Genomic DNA, 15,866 nt, shown 5'->3' with positions numbered 1-15,866 from the left:
GCCCTCAGCGTGAAATCTCTTTCCATTCATTTTCTATTCATTTTTATTGCTACACAGCTATCTTGGCATAGGCAGTCAAACAAAAGGTGGCTGTTACCAAAACAAGTGTAAATTCCAATTGACCATTAGCAACCTGACTGAAGGGCTTCATGCAGGGAAGATAAGAAATTTTCACTAAGCTCCTGTAATTGCTAGGCAGCAGATAAGTATGTTTTCTAACTAGGCCTATGTAATTCAGAACCTGAAATATATGTGTTCTCAGAGTCAAGAGCTACTCCTTGAGTAGTTTTACACAAAAATATTATATATACTTAAATTCTATATATACTTCAACCTGCCAGTGAAGGACATGGGGTGATCGCTATTGTTTGGAAATGGAAATATATTTAAAAATAATAACTTGAAGGAAAAGATATGCTAGTGGAATAACTTTAACTTGACTTTCTTTCTTTCTTTCTTTCTCTCTCTCTCTCTCTCTCTCACGCTCTCTCTCTCTCTCCTGCAGCCTCTCTGTGTAGCAGCGTCAGCCCCTACCATGAAGTGATGCGGATGGAAAGGCGTCTGCGCTCCTCGTCCGAGGGGGCGGGTGGTCCTCGTATCCATGGAAACCCCAGAGATGCCCCGGGCATCGAGGGCTGCGGTCTGCTGAAACACAGGAACAACTCTTCATCATCCAAACTGGGAAGTCTGGTAGGTCTCAAACCTGCGTGTGTGTGTGTGTGTGTGTGTGTATGTGTGTGTGTGTGTGTGTGTGTGTTTATGTGTGACATATGCAAACTTGAAGGGTAAAAAATTGGTATTTGTGTAAAAGTATACAGTATGTATGTATATGTATATATGTATATCACAGTTTAATGTGTGTGTGTGTGCAAGCCTGGTAAGACATTTGTATGTTTATCTGTATGTGTCTTATTGAATGATTTAAAAAAAACCAAAAACATTATGAGTGAATGAGCAGCCTGTGAATCAGTTCCTCTGCCTGTCAATCACAGGAGAATGTTTTTGTGTATTCATCCAAACTATCATCCACCATAGTGTCAGTGAGCACAGAGGGCCTCGATAACATTATGTTTACGTTCATCCTTAGCCTTAGAAATTAAAGCCATAACTACGCTTTATTTCACAGTGGTATTACTCATCAAACCTCCTCTCATAAAGACATCATGTTTAGCAGAGATTAATTGTGTGTGTATGAAATGTACAGCACAGTGTGGATAATATGGTTTACATTCTAATTGAGGTGTTCAGAGAATGCATAATTAGCTAATAGGCTTGGCGCAGTAGCTGGCACCGTTCTACTCAGCAGGGAAGCTAGGTAGGTTTTTACACACACACACACACACGCACACACACACACACACACACGCACACACAACCAGAGTGACTAAATAGCTTAGACCGTGGCGCTTCCTCTTCTGTATTACAGTATATCTTCACAGTGGGATAACATCGCTGCCCTAGAATATTTGGATTAATGGCTTAACTAGCAGCTTCAGTACTCTTGCGCATGTATGTGTCTGTATGTACTGTATGTTTCTTAGTGTGTGTGTGTGTGTGTGTGTCTTTGTGTTTGTTGTTATATTTCTATACTATCTTTTTATTTATGTGTCCTTGTGTTATGTGTGTATGTCTGTATGTGTCTTTCCTATTATGTTTGCGTTTATGAAATCATTCACTGGGCCTGGCACTATACAGCTCAGTGGTTGTTTCTATGCTGCTGTATGGATTGAAGTCCTGGGTCATGTACATGAAATAGCTCAGGATTAGGATTAGGAATTGATACGATTTTATCAGTGTCAGACAGTTCCTTAACATGTCCTTCTTAATGATCCAGTTCCTTAAAACTAAACATTTTTTGACATTAACAATAAATAAATAGGGCGTATTAAACATTGTCAGTCTGTTTCTGTTTGAGACCTTGTGTGTACATGCTGAAATCCCCCACCCCACCCCCATTTGCCGTCTTTCCTCCAATATTGGCTCCTCTCATCATACAGTACATAAGTTGCTATATTTTCACTATGTGAGTCATTCAGATTTAACAAGAAAGATGTTGGGAAGGGTTGCAGTTGTCCTCTCCTTTGGAGACATTTCTGCCTTTTTTTCATTTAAATTTATAGTTTATATTAACTTTGACACTTAGTAGTGATGACACTGCCATGACAAAATGGCATCTCAAGTGTCAGTGTATTGCTCAGTATAGACATATAGTAGCTCAAATTAAGTCTGAGAATCTTCAGATAAAGAATGTGTGTATACACATGAAGTTGGAATACAGGAAACGTCTGGTTTCTTACATTTGAAGCTACTTAATGCAAAGCCTTAAAATTAAGTTCGGCTTGAGTGTGACTGGATAAAGTACTTTGAAAAACGTCCTCATTCTGTAGGATTTCAGCATTATTATCCTATTTGTTGGCTTAGGCTGCCTACCAAACATCCCACCAGTCTTTGTCGATGCATGCTGTAGCTATATCCACAGTGGGTATCCTTCCATTCTGTTTGGATTGGCTTTCCTGCAGCACGCCCAAGGAGTAAAGCTCCGTGGGTTGAAAGTTAGTTTATTGGCTGTGAAAGTAGTTCCCATTTACTTTACCAGGGAGCGTAGGCTTATACTAAGAGATTCAAAAAGGCAGGCGTACATACATTGCTATGTACTTCACAGACTGCATCGGCTCCTTGGCATTTACACTTCACCAAGCATGGAGTAATCTCTCTGTTTCCCTCTCTGGGCCTATGAAGGTACCTTCATGGGCCCAAGTCATGGAGAGAAGGTGGGAGTGTGGGAGTGCGTATTAAATTATCCACCCCCACTTCTCCTTGCTCTTTTTTGTCTCGTGGAAGTTTGTCAGATAGCAGAAGGCACTTCTAGTTAATGAGAAAATCTGAAGTGAGACTCTTGAGTGTTTGCACTGTGCCTATGTATATGTGCATGTTTACAATATTTATGTTCCATGTATCCATAATGTGTCTGTTTGTATGTGCGTCGTAGTTTCATTTTCCAGTCAGCAAAGCATTACGCCTAAATAAATAAATGACTAAAACGATTGAGGGTGTGAGAGAGGGAGAGAGAGAGAGAGAAAATGTTGTTTTGTGGTTCATCGTGTGTGCATATAGGTGTTGTTTGTCTCTCCGATGTGTTTGTTTGTGTTAAGGAGGCTTGTGGGGCTCATCACCTGTGAAGGGTGAATCAGAGAAAGACTAAAGTACATCAAAGCTTGATGAGAACCGTACAAAAAAGTATGCTTGATGAATTCTGTTTGATTGTTATTGTCTAATTAAACCACAGACTCAGTGTAATTATCATACAGCAAATGAAGATTTGGTTTGCAGTGACGAACGTGACTAGTTTGTTTAATTCACGCTGCAGGCGAAGGGAATTTGTGTTTGCTTGAGTTGTTTGGTGATCTCTCTCTGATTGTTATTGTAATTTTCTATGTAGCCTGGGGAAGCTGCGAGCTACTTATCTTACCAGCAGATTCAGTATTTCTCTTTCAGAGGATTCTCAATGACAGCTGTGATGAGATTGTGGCAGGCTGACAGTGATTACATTCAATTCCAGTTGATGAAAAAAATGGATGTTTGTCATTACTCAGAGACATTTTCTAAGAAATTCTCTGTCTCTTATCCCACAGACAAGCTGAAGAACTGTTAGCAGGCGTTTTTGTTGAAAAGTGTGGATATCAACAGTTCCTTGGTAGCTTTCTTGCTCGACAGTGTCTGAAGCAGTGTGCCTCATGTTTTCATATTCTCCAGTCTGATTGCTGCCTTGTAAAGCCTAGATATTGTAAATGACACCTGCATTAATCATATAATAGATAAGGATTCGCTGTCTTTCCCAGGCACGATTCACAGTGATAACCACAACCAGACAGTTGGGTATTAAAAAGGAAAACGATTATGATGGTTGGAAGTACTCATATGGGTTATGAGTACTCTCTTTGCTCAAAGATATCATAAAAGGCAGTTATCGTATAGTAATTATAGTAATTATCATACATACATGAAATCAGCATCTTTCTACGCTAAGTGTCTTAATGCCAACTGTCCAGGCAGCAGAGCATTGACAGAAGTGGTTGATGAAGAAAAGGTTGTTTGCTCTTACTTATCTTTTGACAGATGCAGAGCCGTCCAGGATTATTGGCACCCTTCGCAAAGATGAGCTATAAATGTTGTAAAATAAACAGTTTAAGTGAAGAGCTTTGTTATTCTGTACTTCATACCTACACCACAGGTTCACCCTATAGAGCAGATGATCTGATTAGATTTTGGAGCACCTTGCTGCATCAGTTTGCATATTAATGAGGAATAACAGATTTTCTTGTAGGTTCACATAGAAAGTAGGTTCACATAGAAATATTTGCTAATTAATGCATTAATTGGGGTAATTAATGACTTAATTAGCATAACTGGTTATGTTTGATATATGAGGGTGATTATGGCAGGACATTATGCAGCTTAAGTGCCTCTTGTTCATACTCTACCTATATTATCCTGTTTTTTATCTGGAATAGTGTGGATTATTGCAGACTGATGAAATGGTGAATATAGAGGAAAAAAATGGTTAGGGGTAGTGGGAGCAGGATCTCCTTTTTCTGCTTCTCACAAAGATACTTTACTGTGAGGTTCTTATTTGCCTGTTGTCCCCTAACTGAAAGGCACATTTGTTATAATTATAATGATTTTTTTTTTTATCAAATACTAGGGTCAGATCAGTGTGTTCTCTTAAAAGATTCCCTATGTAAACAGCGACTAGATGACTGAGAGACAGGCAATAGGTGTACATGGTGTATTTTTGGGACACAGCCACAATGACATATTGTACTGTATTACAACTAAGTCCTCATTTTTGTATCAGTGTTTTAACTAAAGTTTAGCTAACTGTTTTTTAGTACCTTTGCCTAAATGAGGCTCGAACATTAAGGCGATGGAGGTTATATCCTTTCTGAGCAGCACTTTGGCAGTATTGAGTACTGCTATTGGGGATTGAACCAGCAACACTGAGACTACTAAGTGGCTGCTCTTACCAACCTGTCGGCCTGCAAGCCTGCATTCAGTAGATTGATCTTCGAGGTCATTTGTGATTACCAAGCAACTCGCACTGAGATCTCGGTGTAACTTTACCTCAGCACAGTCGCCATGGCGTCCTGGTTTGCAAGTGCCATATTCCGGTCAGTCTGTCAGGAAGATACACTTCACTCTATATCTGGATGCTATCAAACATCGTCATAGTGTGGTAAAGATCTGTTTTTATAAATCATCTCTGTTCTTTATTGTGCAGCATCTATTCAGGGTCTCAGAGGGCTGGAGCATGTCCCAGCATGCATTGGGTGGAAGGCAGGGAAACACCATGAGCAGGTGACTAGTCGATCACAGAGCTAACACTGTACAAATCCTGGACCTTCTTGTTGTGAGGTGACAGTGCTAGCCACTGAGCCACCGCATTTCCATCCATCCATTGGTGTAGAAATATAGATTTATTTCTCACAGTGATATTCTCATTATTCCATATGATGGACAATTTCAGTGGCATCTTTCCAACACTATAATTGCATGACAACAGAAATTTAAGACCACCCAATTTCTTAAAAACATTTGGTATGAAGGACCAGATAGAATTTGGGGCATTTAGACATTTCATAATCCATTTTATTTTAAAGGTGTTATCCAAATCTCAACATGGTGAATATACTGTTGATTTCTTTAGATGTAGATGGCTGAACCCAAAATGCAAAGGCTGAGTAGACAATCCCTCTGCCTTGGTTAAAATAACTGCAACCATACAATATGTTCATAATATTCTTAGTTTTTTAGTTCAGTTGTTGCCGCATTGAAATGTCCTTTGTTCCATATATACCAAGATACTTGGCATATTTTTTCACAGGTATATCACATATTTTCATGTAAATATTGTATTTCACATGTAATTATGTCAAGATTTAACCCAGAAGCTCTGGGAAATTCACCGATTACTATGATAGCTGGCTCAATTTGAAGTTTATCTTTGAGGAATAATGCTGTGCAATCAGCCATTTGTGTGACTCGTAATTCGCTTTGAAATATTGACAGACCTTGTGTATGCGGACTATTCAAAATACTCAATGATAATAACTCAGCAGCAGCTAAAAAGAAAAACGGGGAAATTGTGAAATAGAAAAAGAACACAATGTCTGCGGAAACAAAAAACTCTAAGATAAAATGTGGCTGTCTTAATAGTGAAGGTGATTCCCAACTCTGGTACTTTAAGTAAACAAACAGAACATTTTCTTAAGAAATGTTTGCAACCAGTTACTGTAGAATGTTTCTTTAACCTCACCCAAAGTAACTGTTTTTCCATCAATAATTGCATCTGGCTCATGCATGCCATGTGAGCTTTGTCGACTAGTGGCCAGAGTATTGTCCAGCACTGTCTTCTCAGAATAGTCAGATCCTCTGCAAAGCGTAACTTTTTCTCTTTCATGACCGCAGCATTTAGGGAGGCCCTCCAAATTTTCTGCCTGAACGTGCACATGGTGAATTGTATAATTACTGTACGTGAGCTCCTATCATCTCTGGGGCGGCTAACCCGATGCACAGTGTCAATGAGAAAGTCAAATTTGCTCTTTCATGACCGCCGCATTCAGGGAGGCCCTCCAAATTTTCTGCTTGAAAGTGCGCATGGTGATTTGTATAATTACTGTACGTGTGCTCCTATCGTCTCTGCCGCGGCTAACCCGATTTAGTGTCAACGAGAAATGCAAGTTTGGTTTTATCATCCGGAGCAATTTGGCCAAAGATCGCAAAGACTTTCCTCCTAACATCTTTGTTGGTTTCATTGGTGCTTTTAGAGAGGTTGACAAGTTTTTAATTCCATCGCAGACTGTAACGCTCTGCTTCACTACACTTGTAGTTCAGTAATCAGTTCATTGTTTGCAGAGATTTGCTACTTTCATCTGATAATCCATACCTTCCTCTTACATACCTTCATTTTTTCTGTGACATCCATTGTGTTCCTGGTTATCTTTTGCTTGAGGGAGGTGAACCGGCTAGTTAGCTCCTTAACAGTCGGCATTCAGCACATTCTGTGCTTGTTTTTTTTTTTAGTTCAGACCATAGACTGTAAAATGGTTCAGACTCATTATTGGGGTTTCGGGAGTACACAGTGAGAAAGCACTATAAGCCTCAAAGCCCAAGTGGAGTGGGTCAGTTAGCCAGCTAGCTAGCCTGTGAAAATTAAATTCCTCAAATGTAACCGTTAACTGGTAATCTCTATTTATATTTTAATCCAATAATTTGTTGTAGTGTTCCATCCAGCTGGTAAATATAGTTATTTCATTAGTCATTACTAGTCATTTTGCGTGAACTGACCCCAAATGCGCCATGGGACTGTACAGAATAAGTGCTTGTTCTTCTACAATTCTTCTGGAGTGCAAACTCAGTTGAGCGCTACCACTATAAAGCACAGTGGGATTTTGGATGGTCTTAGTTTCTCAATGACAGAGGTGCCCAGGTTTAGTTAGTACTGACAATGCTTGTCACATAGGAAAAGGATGTTTGCTTTGACTCTAATTTGAGTCATCATTCAATACCTTCTCACTTAAAAAAAGATAGTTGAGATACACAGTTTCAAAAACAAGTCAGTTGATGTAAATCAGTCAAAATGAGTGAAAATCAATTTCTTTACATACAGGTTGCTTTTAATGAATGAAATCATTTCAGATTTGACTGGACATTCAATCTTTTTTCCCCTCAAGCATATTGTAAAGGCAATTGGCTCTGAAGTATCGTCCCATAAAGAATGAAAGTCAATTGTAAGTCTGCATACTGTCCATTGCTTGAAGCCATAATACCTGGCTGCTCTGCAAAGCTAAACCTCTCTCCCTTGATCTTAATGCATTTATGACCCCTAAAGCACTGCATAAATGTAATTTTCATTGACTGTATATGCCATTTCCATAGAGTATGCACAGAACCCAGTGGCTTTTAATGGAGGGAAAGAATCCCTTGCTTCCTCTTATCCCTGTTTTGGATGTCATTCCACCTGGCAGTTAAGAGATGGAGCCATCTTTTAATGAGACCCGAATCTGATATTATCTCTATTAACTCAAAGATTATACTCACTCAAATCACACATCTGAGGTAAAAAGGTGACATCTCTGGGTTATAAAATCGTATTAACACATTTCTGTGGCTAGAGGGGCACATTAAAATGGGTAATTTAGCTTCAAATGAAGTCTCGGTGTGCGCTAGTATCGCACGGTATGGGTCTTCATTTCTTTTCCAATACCTTTTAGCTATTAGCTTTAATGCCTAAAATGAGGTCTTGTGTTCAACTGCTCTATGGTGAAATGCATTATAGTCTTTCGGTGATGTTTACTACATTGGGCATCCCATGAAAACACGGTAATACAATATTATATGTTCATATACAGAACACCATGGCTTCATGTGGAAGATATCGTAGAAGATATGGCTTTAGAGAACGCTGGTTTAGCTGTTAGCTAGGGATATTATTTCTCTCTCTCTCTCTCTCTCTCTCTCTCTCTCTCTCTCTCTCTCTATCTCTCTCTCTCTCTCTCTCTCTCTCTCTCTCTCTCTTTCACACACACACAACACAGAGAAAGAGATGGAGATGAAAGGTATGGTTGACTAGTCAGACATGACATTAAGCATTGAGGCTCTTGTACTCAGATGTGAGGAGATCAATACAGAGTCAGGCTGTGAGGCTGTTTATGTCTAAACAACAGCGATGAGAGCTCAACAGAGCTGGTTATTGGATTTTCTGATCCATCTCCATACACTCCATGAGTCTGTCAGATAAAAATTGTTTGGCTTGAAGAAATGTTGAAAATTTAACATTTTCATTTTTTAGTGCACATAGTTTTTCTATAAGACTTTAAGATTTCTATAAGACTAAAACTACTCTGAAAATATCACTTACTCAGTATCATGTGAGTTAGAGGATGCCATAAAGACTTTCAAATACAATGGTTTGTCTACACTTTCTGCTGCACCTTATTCTGTCCTATGTGTTATACTCCACCCGAATGGTACACAGTCTAAAACAAATGCAAAGAATGATTTGAAAATACTATTTGGCCCCGGTAAAGTCATTTCATTTTGAGTCAAGTAATTCTGCCTGTTGCAGTTATCAGTCTTGAGAAGTAGGAAAAGTCTTGATGCTGGTGGTGACAGCAGGTTCCCAAGGTAGCCAGTGTTGGCAGTTGGTGCTCCTGACCTCCCCAGGATTTGTGTGTGTGATCAAGAGAAAATGTTCAACCAAAGGAAAAGAGCAAGGTTGGTACTCAAGCAATTGGTACCAGGTGGTCTCATAAAGGCTCGGCCACACTGTACAGTTTTGCACCTGGTAAATTGCCGGTAAGTTTTTGTTCGCAGATAAATTCAGTAAGGATTCAATTGATTGATTTTAATTCTATTCCTGATTCTGCACTCTTCCGTTCATTATTGCTGTTGCATTTGTTTTTCTATACTCCTATATTGCCACAGCTCTCTCCCTTGTAAGAAAAACTACTGTCTATGTAATTAATAGATTGTTCAGTGGCTTTTTTCAGTTACATTTTCTAATGTTAGAATATGTAGGAGTGTTTCAATCAACTGGTACGCCACATTTTCTTCTTTAAGCATCATCAGACTTGGACAGTTGATTTGCCTCTGGCTACCATCAGATGGCAGCATTGCCTTTTGAAACTCATCTAAACCCAAAGGAGGGTCATCCTACTGCATCATTATAACCTCAAAGTAACACCAACAACACGGGAGTATTTACTAAAATTCATCAATGTTCACCAGGCAGTGGCTTATAAATCGGAGGTAAATAATGCCCACATGTCCACGAAAGCTTTAAAGTGAAGATTTGGCGGTGGGTATTAAGTGGTGAGGTATGACTCACTACAGTCCTGTGGCTATGGCTCAGTTGATAGATCAGGGCTTGAGCAGATCTAAGCTAAACACGAGTGCAGCGAGTGGGGATACTGTGTTGATGACTCAGGGCCACCCAAGCTGGAGGGAGGTTCATAAAACATGGATTTATAGGACGTCATTACTTGATTACCTCAGGTTTTGGGTGAAACATCATTACTATACAGTCTCTGAGTATATTTTTTTACTTTAATTTAAAGGTCCTTTATGAGTGAAAATACCCCCACTGCACACACACCTCTTTTTTTTTTTGACATATTTCAATCCATTTGATCCTAGGCCATCTCTGGGAACAATCCTGTGTTGTTTTTTAACCCTTTGTGGCTGCTGTGACCTAGTTTTAACTTGGTTGAATGAATCCCCTTGGCCCTATATACTGTAGGTCTCTACTATATTTACTCTAGTATAGTTGACTACTGAGAACTTGGCGCTCTGAGATGAAAACAGGCTCTATCTACTACACAAGATGTTGCCATTACTTTGGATGTATGTGATCACACTCTGACTTTAGTCTAAGCCTTTTGCATTAGCTGCAATGAATGAATCACAGAGAGAGAAAAAACACCTACATATTACATGTTGGGACGGCAATTTGAAAACCCTTGGGATCAACTGAATTAGTTGCTTGGCTGGGTTACAATGCAGATAGTCTTGTGGACAACTCCCTTTAGCTAATAGACAGAAATACAGAAGAAACTAAAGACTGGGGTGTGTCCTAACCTAGTACTTACTCAAAGCACCAAACTTATTACGGTTTTGAGGTACTTGTACTTGAATATTTTCATTAACTAACTTAACGCTTTGACTCCAGTATATTTTACAGCAAATGCCTTTCTCTTAATTCACTTTAATTTAATCTACCTTTTAAGAAAAAAGGTTTCCCCATAAAAATATGAGCTCCATAAAAATATGTGTTCATAAAAACAATGTAATTTTTGACTGTAAGCCAGCCATCTTTCAGAGGCAGTACCTGTAAGAGCCACTTGTATAAATGACAGCTTCAGCTTAATCCATTGAGGTTAAAACACTGAAGATTAAAAGGTTCCTTGCACTGAGGACATCATGTTGCATATGTAATGTTTACTTTAATTTCAAATATCGCAGTATGGCAGAGTACCAGACTTTTACCAGAGTAGTATTTTGTCTGTTTTTACTTATGTAGACTTTTAGAAGTTCTTATGTTGTACTTTTGTTTTCTTCTTCCACGTGCTAATGACGCACTGCATTTTGAATGATACCCTCAAAGGAGAAACTGAATGTTTCAGTACAGCAGTACCTTTTAAAAGTCATGGGTTTTGTGTCAGTAAAATTTTCTTGAGACAAGATATCAAAAGTTATTCAGGTTGTTAAAGAAAAAGTTAAAGACATGATATATCAGCCTATACAACAGCCTACAAAATCAAGTTTAGATCATGAGAAAATGATTTTTAAAGTTTGGATCTTGGAAAAAAAAAATGGAAATCTGTGAAGCTACATAATGGGCTGTTAATGCTGGGTCATTGAGAGTAAATAGATTTGCAAAATAAGTTTCTCTGGTTTGTTTAGCTGCTATTTTTTGCTTGTGAAGCACAGGGAATTCTAACAGATGTTACATAAAACTACAGCCTCATTTGCCACATTCATTGCTTTTCCCAAACTGAACCCTAATGATCCCAACATAACAAGAGTAGCAATATGTTTTCATGAGCTTGGATGCCATGATGAGGGACTAAATATCTCATTAAGAGCAGGCAGAAAAAGTTTAAGAACCCCATGTCCTAATAAAAATAACATCCATTATTGTTGCTCATGTTTATGCCTTTCCTGGTTTGCAGATCTCTTCCAGGATGTGCGATGAGCGACCTGGATTAATCAGTGTGATGACGATTATTTAATAATTAGTAACAACAATGTCATGTCAAAAACATATTTTAAGTAATAAATTGTTTTTCGGTTTTCCTCCTCAGGATGTGCTGAACAACCTGGATTACTGAGAGTTTAATGAAAATGATTTTAAAATTAGCTATCGTAATGACTTATTAAAGCCATATTTTAAAGTAGTAAAATGTTTTTGGTTTTCCCCCTCAGGTAGTACTGAACAACCTGGATAATAATAAAACCTGGAGTTTTATGAAAATGATTTCATAATCAATCATAGTGACGTCGTATCAAAGCTATATTTTTAAGTCGTAAAACATTTTTGGTTTTTCTCCTCAGGACGTTCTGAACAACCTGGGTTCCTCAGAGCTGGATGAAGACGATCTGATGTTAGACCTGGACCTCTCAGACGATCAGCGACATCGGCATGGTAACTTCCTCCTCTTCCTCCCCTTCACTGCATGAGATCTGTGTCTCTGGTACACATGAGTCTTTATTACAGGTGCAGAGTTGAAGTATACAGCAGGCTATATAAAGACACAGAAGACACACCAGCTCACTTTCTCACACTTCATTATAATTCTAAGGTGCAAGTGAACAAAGCAAGCTAATTTTCCGCACCTTACTGTCTACCTGAGTACTTAGTCACCATCGTAGTACATGTGATACTGAATGTAAAATACATGCAAAAGACTTCTTAGGCGACCAAACATATTATAGTGGTAGGACACTGTGAAAATATCCTTACAACTGCAGTTACACAGTATAGATTAAGTGCAGAATTCAGCACATCAAGCAAATGGGACAAATACATGGCCTGTTACTTTTTACCCCTTTTGAGTGGATTTCCCAAAAGCAACTTACCACTGAGATCATTGTTCCATTGTCCAATCCAATAACAACCAGTGGCAAAAGCATGGTAGGAAAACCGTAAAATCAGTGCTTTGTTGATGCATGCATTGTGTTATTTTACACAGGGAGGTCAGTTGGAAATAATAATTGAGTTGCAGTGGCAGGAGGTATCGAAAAGCCTCGCAGTATAATTGCGGGAAGCGGTCGAAATTGCATGTTGGTTAAAAGAAATTGAGAGGTCACAACAAGAAATAATCTTATGTGCGCACACACAACCTCATGCCTGCGTCTCTCTGTGGCTCCTTCTCGCCTTCTATTCAAGTGAATGCCCGCTCATGTTTTCTCATTGTTACTCTCTCTCCTTCCTCCTGTTTCCTCCTCCCTCTCCTCACCCCCTCTTCTCCCTCTCTCACTCTCTCTCTCTGTCTCTTTCCTTACCTCTACCTTTCTGGTACTTTCATTAAGCCGACTCTATTCCATCACCCTGGTTCTTTTCAACACGTGCCACCGACTTTGATGTAGCTGCCTTGTTTACAGTGATATATCTTTTTCTGTTGTTTTGGCATTGCTGTCATACGCCTGACATGCTTCACGGTTCAAAAGTGACTGTCAAGGGAGGATTATTGCTTGTGTTCTGCCACAATGTTGCATGCAGCGCCAAACACTTTAACCTACTTTCGTGGAAGACATGAGGAAAATTTTATGTAGGCGGCTATCAGAACCACGCATGAATGTGGTGAGAAGGACTTCAATTTGCTGATGTAACCTTGTTGGAGCCATTTTTCTTTGTATTTAAGTGGGACGATTGGTCAAAATTGAAAGCACTCTTCTGATTTGTCTGTTCAATGTAGAAAAATATTGTGGTACTTATTCCTGATGGGAGGGAGTTATAGATGTTGGTCCTGTATTAATACACATCAAACCGCATACCATGTAACTGTGATGTGCTGGGTTTGAATCCAACCCAGGACCTTTGTTGTATGTCATCCCCCTCTCTCTCACCCAGTCTTTCTTGTCTCCCACCACTGTAAACTTTCACAAAATGGCAAAAAAAGAAAAGTACAGATGGACAGTAGGTGCTTGGCTGAGGGTAACACATGAATGAGATAAAAGAGATAGCAAAAGTCCACATTATACTGTCATTTCTGCCATTTTATGCTTATTTTTATTTTTATTTGGATGACTACTTTGTACAAAAGTCAAGTCAATGTGACAGTGATTAGGTGATGAATACTTCCTTGCAGGCTAAACACAAATTTGAACATGCAATCACCTTCCATTTCCGCGTTTTAAGTTCTTCAGATACAGGGAGTACATGTTTGACTTTAAATAGAGTGACAGGGTACATTTCGCCTCAGTTTTACTCTCATCAAGTGTGTGTGTGTGTGTGTGCGTGTCTCACTTTGACTCTTGTCTAACAGATCTCTGAGTCAGTCGCTCTATAAAAGTGAAGTTAAACACATCTATCTCCAGGCTACATTTAAGACTCAGATGGACTCACAGAATATTACAGTTGCAGTCAAATAAAGTAAAATGCACAGTACTTAGGGCTAGATTTAAATAGCTACAATTGGAGCTTCAGTCCTTATAAACTGAAGTTCCTCTGCTTATGTAGGGTGGGCTGTGGTGGTGGTGGTAGTGGGGGGGGGGGAGCTGAGCACCCACACTCTCTGCACGTTAATATGGTCAGAGTAGTTAGTGGATGCACACACACACACACACACACACACACACACACGCACACAGTATCTCCAAGGGCACCACCTAATACAGAGCTAGAGAGGACACCATCATTAATACACACACTAACACACACACACATACACACACGCACACAAAAACACACAAGTTTGCACGCTTAGTTATTTCTTTATTTAGACCTAATGGTTTGCAGACTGTAGCATGAAATTAAAGGTTTGATGAATTGTTCTCATAAAGTCAAGTGACTAAGACTTTGTGCCGGAGACAGGAGAGTAAAAATCTTCCACACACTCAAATTAAGGGTTGGAGTTGGAGACACACACTTGCGCATGCACACACACACACACACACACACACACACACAGACACACACATACACAGGAACCCACATGCACACATAGATACACACAAACACACACTCACACACACACACATGCCGATACAGAGACCGATACACACAATTGGACACATACTCATCCCACACCCCCACACACCCCCGCACTCTCATTGGCACTCCTCATTTTTACCTCTCTCAGGTGGCTAGTTGGAGCCTTTATTAAAAAGCAGGCAGTTTCACAGCAATTTATGGCCAACAGTGTTCAGGTCCAGGGCTCTGTGTTTCTCTTCCAATTGTGACTCCTGCCCTGTGGAATCAAATAGAGAGAGAGAGTGGGACAGAGAGAGAGAGAGAGAGAGACAGAGACACTGAAGGATGTTTACAAAGACATGACGACATGGTCAATCTTGGCTTTATCACCAACGTTTTCCAGACTCTTGCACACTAATCAACTGCAAGCGCAACTAAAAATACATAAATGATGGTTTGAAACAACTGAGGACATAGTCATTACTCAGACCTATCACTATTGAATTTTAATAAGCTGCTTCGTATTACTAGAATTGCATGACTGCTATTTTATAGCTCTAATACAATTTAGGGGGAGATGGCAAAGAGGGGCCTTATTATTTTTGATGGCTATATTATGTTGTGGTCTGGTCTACTTAAGCAAATTCCTCGCTGTCAGTCAAGATTAGAAAACCACTTGATAAAATGATTGATATGTGAAATGTGCCGACACTGTGTGTTTGTGTGTGTGTGTGTGTGTGTGTGTGTGTGTGTGTGTGTGTGTGTACAGTGTCCCGAGAAGACTCCAGCCAGTCCCTGGCCTCCTGCCTCAATCTGCTACCCTCCCCCATGGACCCATCAGGAGATCGCATCCTGGGGAGAGACACCACTCACAGGTAAATGTGTGCAGTTTCTCTTAATATACAGTACATGCTCCCACATTTCCACAAGGAAGAAATTAAGGCCAGAGGGAGTATCTGCAAAAATGTGATACTACTATCCACACAATCATATGGACCTTGACCTCTAGCAAAGCAGCCGAATGAAAAAAGTTGTGTATAATATACACTCACCAGCCACTTTATTAGGTCTCTGCTCATAAATAGCCTGCTCCTCCAAACAGCAAATCATGTGGCAGCAACTCAGTATATAAAGCATGCAGACATGGTGAAGTGGTTTAGTTTTTTGTTCGACC

At 39.6% G+C, this 15,866-nt stretch overlaps 1 protein-coding gene across 1 annotated transcript in view; it reads left to right on the top strand.

Annotated features, from left to right (window-relative positions):
- Window positions 1-15,866, top strand: part of ccser1 (coiled-coil serine-rich protein 1) — a 128,794-nt gene that overhangs the window by 13,440 nt on the left and 99,488 nt on the right. Inside the window, exons 4-6 of the mRNA XM_071907215.2 lie at window positions 506-690; window positions 12,112-12,202; window positions 15,462-15,567. Of these exons, the coding sequence (XP_071763316.2) occupies window positions 506-690; window positions 12,112-12,202; window positions 15,462-15,567 (382 nt within the window). The remainder of the gene's footprint in view (window positions 1-505; window positions 691-12,111; window positions 12,203-15,461; window positions 15,568-15,866) is intronic.

This window comes from Centroberyx gerrardi, chromosome 8, assembly GCF_048128805.1.
Source record: "Centroberyx gerrardi isolate f3 chromosome 8, fCenGer3.hap1.cur.20231027, whole genome shotgun sequence".
NCBI lineage: Eukaryota > Metazoa > Chordata > Actinopteri > Beryciformes > Berycidae > Centroberyx > Centroberyx gerrardi.
Note: the sequence above shows the minus strand (reverse complement) of the source record. Positions and strands in the feature narration are given on the sequence as shown.